Here is a 13,668-nt window from a genome sequence, read left to right as displayed (position 1 = left end):
GCACGACACTTTGCTATGTTATTAATATTATTACTATTATTATTATTATAATATATACTCTTGCTGCCATTACTATTATTACTATATACTGTAATATACTACTATTATTAGTATACCGGCCTTACCAGCCTTATTTATTATTATTACTATTATTATCATTATATTATATTTTTCATTTTATTTATTTTTATATTGTTTATTATCTATTATTACATATTATATTATATACTGTACTATTATTATTATTATATACCGTCTAGTCAATATAGCATTGTTGCCATCCTATCACCAGTTTAATTACCATCATCTTGCCAACCATCCTACCAACTGATGTTCTTTTCTTAACTTCTTAAGTGTCCTTGTTCTATTCTGTGTTTTTTTCTATTGTTGTTTTTATTTATGCTACCTCAGTATTTTATTTTATTTTATTCTATTGTATTTTATTGTACTTGAATACCGGACTGCTGTGACAACCGAATTTCCCTTCGGGGATGAATAAAGTAATCTATCTATCTATCTATCTATCTATAAGAGTGCCTTTGTGTCTGTCTTTATGAGTGTGTGTGTGTGTGTGTGTGTGCATGCGTGCTATGGGGGGCATTAATGCCAGCCAACTATACTAAAACGCCTTAATCGTGTTGCCTGCGCCTGCATAAAGACTGATAAATATGCGTGCGTATTGCGAGTACACCAGATAATGAAGGGGTGACGGGTGACAAGTGTCATGCCACGTGCGAATGTAGCGGACGCCTGTGCGCACGCTTGTCTCTGTACAAATAATAATTTAATTTATGATGACGAATTTTGAGATTAACAGCTGCTTTGGTTCACAATTCAAGCAGTCCATGTATTAACAAGACAGACCGATGAGACAGTTTAGGCTATTTCAGTCTACACATGCATACGTTAAGGCGTCTGAAGCGTTGGTTTTAGTACAATAGTGACACACGCGTTAACGTGTGTAACCCATGTACACCTATAACATTATATCAGGGACTACCATTGCTTAGGCGTCAAACTGAGGAAGAGGCTCTGAGCATTTACGCACAAGGTCCACTGGATCATCAGTGGTTTATGTAAATATGTAAAACATAATGGGAATGTGCATAGGTGCCCAATTGGGTTAAACAGTGTAGATATAAGGTCTGATGGAATCATATTGTGAAGAGACTGTGTCTGTGTTTAATTGCACTTATAGGCTATATTGTTACATTAGTTGTTAAGTTAGATGCCACGCAGACAGACACCACAATTAAACCTTAAGTTTAAGGAGTGAAGTGAGCCACTCGCAGCTCCATGCATAATTATTCGCAGAAAAAGATAATATGTAATACCCAGTATCAGGGAAAATCCCTGTGCAATAACTCTGTCACACCAAGCATCTACCTACAACCTAGCTATGTATTTCATAATTTGCATGTTGTCTCCCCTCATTTCTTTAAAGAGGTTTTCCCCAGTATAGGGCAGTTTGTGTTAAATGTCATTAACAGTAGTCTCTCTACTGGTCTATATATGTATATATATATATATATATGTAAATATATATATACACACACATATATATATATATATATATATATATATATATATATATATATATACGTGACGATCGTCTGTCCATTGAAAGTGAATGGAATTTACATGCGCACTTTAGAGGTTTGATGTTATCGCATAGGCGCTGTACACGTTTTAGTATAGTTAGCTGGCATAAAATGCCCCTTATAACGTGCGTGCGTGTGTGTGTGTGTAGGAGTTGATTGCCAAATCGGAGTAATTGCACACAAGACTCAGGGCCTCTTATTTGGTGTTTGAAGGTCACACAGCAATCAGATATTGCTTTCTGTGTGGTCAGGATTCACTCCTTATGTTGTATTCCTCAGCTGTCCTGTCAGAGCTGTGCGAGACACACTCAAAGGCTCTTTGTTAGCTTTAGTAATTAACCACTTTTGGGGGGCGGGGGGGATTCACTCTGGGATTACAAGAGAGGTCAACTGCTCTCCGAGCTGCAGAGCCTGCACATCCAGTGAGCTAATCAGGTTTGGGATTTCTGTTTACTGAGAAGCTGAAGCTCTGAATGTTGTTCAGTGGAACAGTTCCTATAATGCTTTGAGAGGTTGAAAGTCACACCAAGGACACTGAGAGGCAGTTGGATCCACTTCAAAGTGCAGTGTGCTATTTGGGAGAAGAGCTGTGCAACGTGTTTGATGGCCTGGTTATGGACGCAGAGTCAAGGATGCTAATGTTCTGCAAAATCAGCAAAAAACAAATTTTGACTTTTGTTTTTTGTTGCTGCCAATGAATATATACTAAAATAGACATAGGCTATAGCTGAAACCAAGGGCAACAAAGGCCACTTTGTTATTACTTTCCTGGTAGCGTTAAAAAAAAGAAATGACCAGCTATTTACCTGCTTATCAGAAATAGAGTATAATTATTCAATGTGGTGGGGTCTGTCTTTGGACCCCCCGAGGGAGTTTGGTTTGCATCTTTTTCAACTTTTCCACCTGTTGAGTGCTTATCATTTGGTGTCCCCTAGGCTCACTGGTACAGCACATACCACTACTGAGTCGCTGCTGCGGTGGACCGGCGTTTGAATCTGGCCTGATGACCCATTCCTGCATGCTAAGTTTTTTAGAATCAGATTTGTAAAGTCTGATTTAGTGAAGTCCTTCAGAGAGATTCATTATATTATCTGAAATATACAGTGTCAGCAGACATAGAAGATCTACACACAAAATGCATACATGTGGCTGTGTGTATTCCTTACCTTGATGCTTCCTGTCAACTGGCGTAGGATAGGATGCCAGGGTAGAGTTGAAGGGATCTGCAGCGACGGGTGATAAATAATGGAAGTGTAATATCATAAAATGGACGGCTGGTTTAGAGGAGTGGAGTGGAGGTCAGCGGAGGGCGGGGCTCTAAGCTGAACAACAGAATCATTCCCTGGTGCATAAGTTAGGATCAATAACAATAATAAAGCACAGTAGTGAATAATTCATCAACGCTCCACCCTCTCTCTGTCTGTCTTTCCTTCTCTCTTCTCCCTCCACAGTGTCCCCAGCTGACTCAACTCCAGCAGTGAGAAGTGAACTACGCTGCAGCTGCTTTTTGTCTCCATCAAACTTTGGAGAAATTGTTTTCACTATCAAAGAATCAAATGCATATTATTAACTTTGCTTTTTCTTACATGTAAATGCCTTTGATGAGTAGATGACTTCATCTTTGATCACACAGTCTTTGGAGTGTGCACCAGTTCTGTCAGTGTGCAGCAGACAGTCGATGGAATGCACTGTCTCCAAAATATGGGGAATTCAAGTCGTTAAATGCTTGCCTTTCATGGGCCTTGAGTCTTTTTCATCATTTTATCCATAATTTCTGAACTCTGTAGACACCCATTCTATTTAAGACATTTGGGAAAAGCAAACTCCAACAAGAATGAAGTGAATCTGGGCGAGCCTTCTGTACTGTTCAGTTAACAGAAATGATAAAACGCTTGTTTAAAGAAAAAAATTGATTTATTCCTGTAGCTCTCTGTAACCAACTACCTGCTGTAGTCATGCACACAAGCATTTGTTTCAAAGTGACTCCACATTTAGCTGTAGCTGCTTTTACTTTCTCCCCATCAGTGTCATACGATTCTATATTAGATAAGAGTATTAAGATGGTTAAGATGGACCTTACTTAGTTACATTTTACATAACTTAGAATTACTCACAAACACAATAATAGAGTCCTTTATAAGTTATATCTGGTAAACATTACATTACATTACATGGGTGCAGTATGTCATGAGTACTCCTAAAAGGTTTCCCAGTATCACCACCAGTTGCTGCCACTACTGCTGCTCTCCCCAGCTAGCACAGCCAATCTATATGTGCACAGTACCCGTTTCTGCTGGTCCTCTTTGCTATTCCAACAACAGTGTTTTCAGTAAAACAATCTAATGACAGTGTCCCCATGTACTCAGTGGAGAGCATTATCACAACACAGCAAGCCTTAATAACTGGTTTTTATGCAGTGTCACCGCAAATATACACCTTTTTGATCAAGCTCATATATTCCACGTTCCAGGATTTGGAAACTAATTATAGTTGTTATCGGGCATGTAAATGGCAATGCTACTCAGTGTTTTAATTATACGCAAAAAGGCCAGTCAGCATTCCCCTAATCGCTAAGTGTTTCTGCTGCACTCGTTCTCAGACCATTAACTCAGAAAGCTGTGAGCTCACATATGATTGATTACTCATGACACATGTCTGTCAAAACTGTGCTGGGGTAAAATCAAATTACCTGCTTTTCATTTCACCGCAATGTTGCATGTAGTGAAGGAAGAGGATAGTGGATGGGTGATCTGAGACATGTGGAAACTGATCTATTGTGGACTAGAATATGTAAGCCTTAAGAAAGGATGTTTTTGCAATTAGCCCTAAATGCACTTAAGGTCACCAGAAAAGTATTATAACATAAGGGGTGTTTCCATTACATTACATTACATTACATGTCATTTAGCAGATGCTTTTGTCCAAAGCGACTTACAATAAGTGCATTCAACCTGATGGTACTAGACATAGACCATAGGAATCAAGTAAGTACATAACTTTAAGAGCTAACTGTCATCGCTAAAGGAGTGCTATATGTTAAAGAAGAAAAGAAGAGAAAATATCAAAAAAAGAAAAGACCATTACGGTGCAATACCTGGAATGAGGCGGGTCTCACTCGTCGAAACGTGCCTAATTTGAATATGAGCCGTCCTGAGCTGACTTTTTTTGGCCCTGTAGAAGAGGGCCGTTTTTCTCCCCTGAAAAAAGCCTGGTTGCTGATTGGATAGAACGCTAAGCAGGATGTGATGTAGTACTCGACGCCACAATAACATGCGCCATTTGTAAAAGCCAGAAAAGCAGTGTTGCCAACTTAGCAACTCTGTCGCTAAATTTAGCGACTTTTCAGACCCCCCCCCCAACGACTTTTTCTGTTGTTACTGGGGACTTTGGAGACTTGTCCTTACTCTTCTTAACGAGCCGCGGGGGCCAGCGGCTCGTTAAGAAGAGTAAGAACGAGTCCAAGTGGCACAGTCCTCCTGCTGCAGTCTCTCCCAGCTGCAGTCACAGAGCCGGAGGGGATGTTAACCCCTTAGCGTCCAGTCTGCAAATTGCTAATAGGCTAACAGTTAGCTCTGTAGCAGTACAGTGTGTTTTGTGCTGCTGCTGCAGGAGGTGTTCACTTAGTGATCTCTTAGTGAGCACCGGACAATCTGTGTACAGTTAGCGATGCCGGTTAATTCATGATGACGATGTTTATGATCAGCTGAGACGCTGTGCATAATTAGCCATGCTGGTTTGTTTATGATCAGTGGCGGACGTTGTGCACAGTTAGCAACAGCGGCCACAGTTGCTTCTCCGTGTTTAATCCGTCCCGTATGTTGTCACGGATCAGGGTCGAAACTGTTGCTAAGCGATTACACAACGATCAAAAACCATACGTCACCTCCGGAGTCTCGTAAATCCCTCTGCTGCCTTTTTTTGTAATGGAGACACGCTGAGTGAGCAGACATTTGAGAGGGCGTGGCCTGAGACTTTCCCAGCGGCCACTCTTCCCACTAAAGAAAACACGGCTATTATGTCTTCATGACAGAGTAGATGACTGAATCATGTGTCTCTTTATTTTTATGTTCCTGGTCCTCAGATTATAATCAGATCAATTGCTGAGCCACTCTTTTGATTTAATGACCACATGGTCTTTACAGTGCTATGGTAAGGTTTGCACTCTGTCTTCCCAACACTTCTGTATTGTGGGTGTCAATGCTCTTACCATACTTAGTTACTACTCACTGTGGCTGAGATCATAGCCCTATTTTGTGCTACTGAACTGCTCACAAGATTAACATGAAACTTCATAGCATTTTTGTCTCATGGCAGCATTAGGTCATTTTGTATCCATGGCAAAAGTATCATGAAAATAACAAGAATCATCTTTCCATAAAAGTCCCCTATCACCTGAAGATGTGCCATTGTGTGTTTGTATCCAATGTCAAACAGTAGAGGGGGCCAGATACTGTGCAGACTATCTGTGCTTCAAGGCACATTTGTGAAATGAATTAAGTGTGTGGCCAAAAAAATTAAAAAATTCCAAAAGAAAAAAATTCTTACCTTACCTGAGTAGTTGTCACACGTGTTACAATGACATGTATAATGGTAAATGTTGTTTACCTAAGCAACTGTTACATCACATCTTACCACTCACTGAAGAATTCAGAACTGGCTCAGTAATGGCAGCTAAAGAGCAATATTTATCTTAATTGTGCTCATTTTAAATTCTGTAACTGTGTATTCTGGGTTTAATAAGCATCAAAGCCCTGTCTTTGCTTTGATGTGTACTCACTTGTCAGATTCTTCTTGGCATATAAACTGAATAGCTGAACAAAGCTTATTGCACCTGTTAAACTATAAACTAGGCCCCTAGTCTTTTTAAACTGCAGTTTTACCACAAAAAAAAAATTTCCACACAGTGAGAAACTTTTCAAGTGCGATTTGATTTTTAAGATCTGACTTCCTCCCAGCCACGCTGCTACCCTCTGGTTGCTCCATCAAAACATTCCTCTGTCTTGAATCCCTACAAGGACAAAACAATAGTCTTTTTTTTAGGTCACACTGTATGAGAAAACAACAGTGTTTTTTTAGGTCACGCTGTATGAGAATCTGCTTCATAGACAACATAAATAACTGATCTTACCTAGCAGGAGCAGAGGTGTCATTTCAGAAGTGAGCTGATTGAGACATTTTATCGGCGCTGTAGATTAGAATGATGCTGTCATTATACCATTCAGCAGGGAAAGTGGATTTTTATCTGATATGATTCTAATTGTACAGTGCAGTCAGAGCCACTTGCTCCTTGACAAGGCAAACAATTAATTTCTCCTTTTGCTAATAAATAAGTCATAAACTGTAGAAAGTGCAGCAAATGGTACTCTCTATTCATCAGGACAACAGAGTGTCTGGTGAGAGCTGCTGAATCTCTGTCTGTCAGAGACTTTGTGTAATAGAAACTCTGTCGATACCCTCCAGAAGACTTTCCAAGAGTTTGACTGTTTAATCTCCATAACAACCACTGCTGCTTTAAGTGACAATACCCTTTTAAGCCCCCCAACAGTATATGTCCAATCCTAGTTTCGCAACCATAACTGTGCAGGCAGACTTGCTTTGGATGTCTCTGCTCCTGAAATATTATTTTGTGGGATGACAATTTATATTTAGCTCCCTTACTGCATACATATTCCATGACACTTTTGCAGAGTTATTGTTTTCATAATCAGCTGGAGACATTCAAAGCTTTTTTCTAGCCAACGTATGAAACTACTGTTAGTTAGTTATTTAGCAAGTTACAAAATCTGCCAGCGACAGAAACCTTCTTTTGTTAGGCTCAGTCTGAAATCTATTAACATTTGCTTCAAATATACAATGTACAATTTGCAGTAGTTAATCTGCCACCACTCTTGTGAACTGCATACAGCATGTACAGTGGTGCAAGAGTTGATAAGGAGAGGGTTTATGCCGTGTTCATGTCATATTGGATTTACTGAATGTCACAGATTTGTAATGCCTGAAAGCCAAAAAACCCTGTATACCTCCTGTTAGCTATAGTCTGCTGTCAAGGTAACGAATCACAACTTTCATATTGTTACATTGTCAATACAGCCCTCACACAGCCAAATATACAACCATACAACTATAGGGCCAGTTATCTGGTGATGTGATTCATTAGAAATGGGCATCTTTCACATTTCTTCCATCTAAATCATATCACAGGAATGCGTTGCATGGATAATGGTAATTACCTTTGGTATTGTAAAAGTAACACAGGCAAAGGGACACCGTAGTATCTGTCCAATGTTTTATAATGTTTGAGTTCCTGTTCTGAAAGAAGCTGTCTTGTCACAAAAAAACAATACTGAACAGACTTTATTTCCATTGGAAACAGTTGAAATATAGCTCCTACTTTTTTCCAGAGATATGGGCTGTAATGAAAAACATTTATTTTCTAAATGGGACTCCACAAACACAAGGCTGGCCCCTGACTAACTGGCTTTATTCTGCTGCTTTGTCAGACTGATGAAAATGCAATTGCTTGCTGGTCTCCCTTCAGAAGTCACCACAAGGCAATATGAATGAAATATTTTCCAGTCACACTGGGGTCAAAAGCTCGCTCTACTTGTTTATGAGACGCTCTTGGGGATCCGCTCCATTGGTAATGTTTGGCAGTTTTAAAGGCTGGATTAGAGTGCAGCTGGCCCTGTTGTAATAGAGCTCCGACTTCTGTATGGCTCTGTTATTCCATAATGTGATTTACCCAATCACACAGTGGTGAGCTTGCAGAAGCAGAGAGGGTTCAGGTATTGATCTGTAAAAAACTGAAGAAACTCTTTTTAATTGCAATGAGACAAACATTTGTGTGCTCCATCTGTATGGAAGGATGTAGTGCCCTCTCTTGGATAAAGAGATGCATTCATTCTTTTTTTAAAGAGCCACAAACATCTTATTGTGAAAAGTCATACACATTTCCATCTTTAAGTCATTGCTGGTCATCTGAAGATGTTAAGAGATGAATAAGATTTTGAAGTTTTAACATTTCTTTTCCACATTTCAATTCCAGTGTTTAATATTCTTGAGATTTAAAAAAGTAATTGTTGTGGAATGTAGAAAAGGATGTACTTATTATACTCTAATTTTGTTGTAAAACTAAAACAACATCGATACAACAATACTATCATTTATCGTGATAGTTTCTGGGAAAATATATCGTCCTAAAAATTGTGTTGTCATGACAGGCCTAGCCCTCTCACCAATTCTGATCTAATGTACAGAAATAAATATATAACTGTAATAAAGTGCTTGTTGGTGGGAGCATTTTCTCTAATGGCACTGTAGTCCTTTCCAGGCGTGTGTGTGTGGGCTTAATCACTTGTAAGACTTGATTGAGTGTGTGTTAATAAACATTAGGCTGTCCATTTTCTCCTGGTGATTAGTGGTTTATGTACTCTGCTCTCTGCAGGCTGAAGACGCAGTCCTGAAGATTGATGGAGGGCCATGCTATTCAAACAGCAGGCATTGCTGAGACAGAAGCTCTTCGTTCTGGGCAGCCTTGCTATCGGAAGTGTTCTCTATCTTGTGGCCAGGGTTGGGACCTTGGATAGGTAAGACATCACAGTCACATTACATTAGTTTATTCAAAGTAACCCTGCATCGGACAAGTAACAAAATTCACATTATTTATCACCCATTACTATAACAATTTTGGTGAATTAGTGATTCATTGCTGGTGATTCTCCACTTCATTAAGTTGTTTATGTGTTGCTTTAAACAAAATCTCCAATTCTTAGGACAGAAAATGTTTTACAACACAAAGTTTTCCAGCCATACTGCCCTACAAAGCCTAACTGCAGTAACTACATTTTTGGTCGAAATTGAGTCATAACCTGCTTACTTACGAGTAATGATAACAAGTTTTATTTTGTGACAAAGGTTTTAGGTTTCATTTGCTTAATTTCAGAGAAATAATGATATAAAAATTGCAGTAACTACAAAATCCAGGAAAAAACAAAATCCAGGAAAAAGTGAGATAAAATGATATTAACACTAAAATAACACTACTTTATAATATTAAGTCTTAAATAAACACATTTTGAATCGAAAAGACTACACAACTTTCACAGTCATTACAGATTTTTGCATGACAACTGAAAGACTGGGGATCACACACTTAACAACTGCGCCTGATGAGGGATCACAGACTACATGATTTGTCAAACCGACTAAAGTCAAATGAACGCATCAGACTCTTGTGCAAACTCTCCAAGGGCCACAGTTTTTAAAGGGTATGCAAACATACCAGCTGGTGGCGGTAATGCACCAATTTGTCCAGGTTCGCTTCTCGCTGTTCGCCATTGTTGTTTTGATATTCCCGCTACTTCCTGTCATCTTCTGACACTATTTCCTGTGTCCCACCCTCTCTTTTTCACTGGCTGTGGTCAAAGTGTTTGCAGTTGGGTCGGTAATCAGTTCACACTACCCGATTACATCCAGATTCAGCTTGATATTCAGGTTTAATGTTCTAAGAGCCAGGACGATAGGATGTATGTGGCAACTGAAGGAGCATGAGTTTTTTTTATTTTACAGTATTGCAAGGCACATGTCAAGGGCATATTGACAATGGAAAAATGGAAAAAAATGACATTATATGGTAATACTTTGCTGTGGCAGTTGGAGGTATGCTCAGAAATTTTTAGTATTTTATTTTAATACCTTGTAAACTTCTGGAAACATCCAAAACATTTTTAGGAAAAGTCATAGACTGACAGGCTTGTTGTTTTTATCTAAATAGAGTTATTTCCATTTGATGAATGTAAAAATGCCTGTTGTTTTACACAACACCTGTTATATATAATTATATTGAATCTGTAGGTCTCCGAAAGCTCTATTGACTGCTCGCCAGTGAGAGTAGTCTATCGAGAGTAGTGAAGGAGTTATTTTGCGCATAGCTGTGATCAAGGTTTGTCTTTCCTGAACACCCTCTTTGAGACAACATGGTTCACTTCCATCCACCACAAACATTTCCATATTTTGAGTCACTTGTTTTCATATTAAATCCCAACAACAATTTATTATAAAAAAGTAAATCTTGTACCAGTTCATTTTATGTAAAGACTTTGGTAGGAGCAGTGTCATTTGCTTGACTAGTCCAGTAAATTCCCTTCATTCTTGGTGTACTATTTTTTACAACATTCTTTTATAAAGCAAGAGGCATGTAGTTTAACCAACCAAAGAGTTTATTTGAAATTAATTTACAGATTCTTGTAAAAAGTAAAATAATAGTTTTGAGACTGAGGAAGTCTTTTTGTGTCTTTCAGGCTACAGCCCATTTGCCCCATTGAGAGCAGACTGCCCCCTGCTGAGCCAGAGCAAATCCCTCTCCGCACCCTGCAGTATAAGCGTGGCCTGCTCCATGATCTACGCAAAGGCAATGCCACCAAAGAGCAAATCCGCCTGCACAACCTGGTGCAGCAGTTACCTCGGGCCATCATCATTGGGGTTCGCAAGGGGGGCACTCGTGCCCTGCTGGAAATGCTCAACCTGCACCCAGCAGTGGTTAAGGCCTCTCAGGAGATTCACTTCTTTGACAATGACCAAAACTATGCCCGGGGCATTGACTGGTACAGAGAGAAAATGCCCTTCTCTTTTCCCCATCAGATTACCATTGAGAAGAGCCCTGCCTACTTCATCACAGACGAGGTCCCTGAACGCATCTTCAAGATGAACTCTTCCATTAAGCTACTGATAATTGTCCGTGAGCCCACCACAAGAGCTGTGTCCGACTACACGCAGGTGCTGGAGGGCAAAGAGCGCAAAAACAAGACCTACCATAAGTTTGAGAAACTGGCCATCGACTCCAATACTTGCGAGGTGAACACAAAATACAAAGCAGTGCGGACCAGTATCTACACCAAACACTTGGAGCGCTGGCTGAAGTACTTCCCTGTGGAGCAATTCCACATTGTGGATGGGGACCGTCTCATTACAGACCCGCTGCCGGAGCTGCAGCTTGTCGAGCAATTCCTCAACCTTCCCTCAAGAATCAGCCAGTATAACCTGTACTTCAATGCCACCAGGGGATTTTTCTGTCTGCGATTTAACATTGTCTTCAACAAGTGCCTGGCAGGCAGCAAGGGCCGCATCCATCCAGAGGTGGACCCCTCAGTGGTGACAAAACTGCAGAAGTTTTTTCACCCCTTTAATCAAAAGTTTTACCAGATCACTGGTAGGACATTCAACTGGCCATGATGAGCTTTGGACTCCTCCAATGAGATTCCTTGGATTGGTGTTTTTTTTTAAATGCCAAGCTATGAGATCTCAAAAAACATAAATAGCACTTTGACTGAGTTTAATACAACGATGACAGTGTGACCAAATATAAAAAATACATGGTGTAAGTTTGTTCTTACATGGTTAAAATAAAACAAAACAGTTTGAAGGTTTGACTAAAATATTCAGTTCAAAGCACTTGATCTTGCAGATGAATTCACCTGTCTGTCATTGTACTGTGTGATTAACTGAAGAGATTATTTTTGTTGCTCTTTAAAAGACTATCAAACACTGACATTCATGCTGTTAAGATAAGCTTTAAATGTGATGCTTTCCTCATGATAAAACACGAAATATGACAAAATGACATTTGATAACAAACATAATTGTTCAATTGTTCATTCTTTTTATTTGAACAAATAAACATAATACTGTTTATTTGACCAAAACTGCATGTGCAATCAAGATGTCATTATAACATTGTACATTTTTGTAATAGTTGTCTTCGGTTGATATGGGTTTCCACCACATTTAATTGGTCATTCATGCTGTGATTAATCCAATAATTAATCCAATCCTAACCTCTTCAATTCTCAACAAAACACCCAGTCTGAAGAGCAGAACAGGCTCATCAGAATAGGATCTACAGTTTGAAGCTTGACTCAAACCATGTCCAAAACCCTTGAAGCATTTAAGACTCAAGCTTGTGTTTTTAATGTAAGTATGCCCCCAACAGCCTTTTCATTGGTTTGCACCCGGCAAAAAGCCATAATGAAAAAAAAAAAGGTTGTCCTTTGATGATTGTTGTCAAACCAACTATTGATTCTATGATGATTAGCAAAATCTGTCTGTTTCTGTGCAAAATATTCATTCTGTATCATAAGTGTGTTGTTAAAAAAGGATCAATTAAACAAGCGTGTAAACATTTGTCAGCTGGTTTATTGTTCACTTTTGCCATTGAAAAGAATACAACATTATTTCTGGAAATAGATGCAGGTTGACACTGCTGGCCTTCTGGCATACTGGGCACTTAAAGGCTTTTTCATGCCTTTAATGGACAGGATAGTTGAAGGGGACAGAGAGAGGGGAATGACATGCAGTAAAGGGCCGTCTGATGCGGGACTCGAACCGGGGCCAGCTGCAGCGAGGACTCTCTACACATGGGGCGCCTGCGTAACCCACTACGCTACAGACCACCCACTGGGCACTTTCTTGATAAGGCGATACTACTTACCATCACTTTCCCATAAAACAGAAAGATCGGCCCATTGGTTTCTTTTCCTAAATTGACATTCGGCTGCATCAGAGCTGTCTGATAGACAAACCTTTACATACATATTCCAGAACCCATGGATGAATGGACGGACGGACAGACAGATAGATGACACTGTCTATTAATCACTTGTAGTCACTGTGAATCCTGTTCTGTTCTGTCGGGCACACATGCACGATCCTCATTTCCACACCAACAGTTTGCTATACCACTCATTAGAGAAATACAGCATAGAAAGGGCAGTTTCAGGGCTAAGCACATCCGTTCTCCAACAGAGCAGCTGTCATTATACACAGCTGGAGCTGTTTGTAGTTATCCATCACGTGCACCATCATGTGGCATGCACCTAACTTCACCAGCTAGCTTTTACACTAATTGAAAGTAAAATTGTACATTTTCTCAAAAGTTGGGCAGAAATACATTTCTTCCATGTCATACACAAACTAGAGCCGTCAGGCGGTCACAGTGACACTGACCTCAGTGCCAGCCTGAAGGGTTCAACAACATGGCATCATGGCATAGCTGGGTGATATTATTATACTT

General features: G+C 39.7%; 1 protein-coding gene across 2 annotated transcripts in view; it reads left to right on the top strand.

Moving 5' to 3' along the window:
• Positions 1-12,775, top strand: part of LOC131991228 (heparan sulfate glucosamine 3-O-sulfotransferase 5) — an 87,323-nt gene extending 74,548 nt beyond the window's left edge. For both annotated transcript variants that reach the window (XM_059356567.1, XM_059356566.1), the window contains 2 exons: positions 9,046-9,187; positions 10,901-12,775. In XM_059356567.1, the coding sequence (XP_059212550.1) occupies positions 9,081-9,187; positions 10,901-11,831 (1,038 nt within the window). In that variant the 5' untranslated portion in view covers positions 9,046-9,080 and the 3' untranslated portion in view covers positions 11,832-12,775. The remainder of the gene's footprint in view (positions 1-9,045; positions 9,188-10,900) is intronic.
• Positions 12,776-13,668: the final 893 nt, after the last annotated feature.

This window comes from Centropristis striata, chromosome 18 (assembly GCF_030273125.1).
Source record: "Centropristis striata isolate RG_2023a ecotype Rhode Island chromosome 18, C.striata_1.0, whole genome shotgun sequence".
Lineage (NCBI taxonomy): Eukaryota > Metazoa > Chordata > Actinopteri > Perciformes > Serranidae > Centropristis > Centropristis striata.
This window is presented reverse-complemented; position numbering and strand designations above follow the sequence as displayed.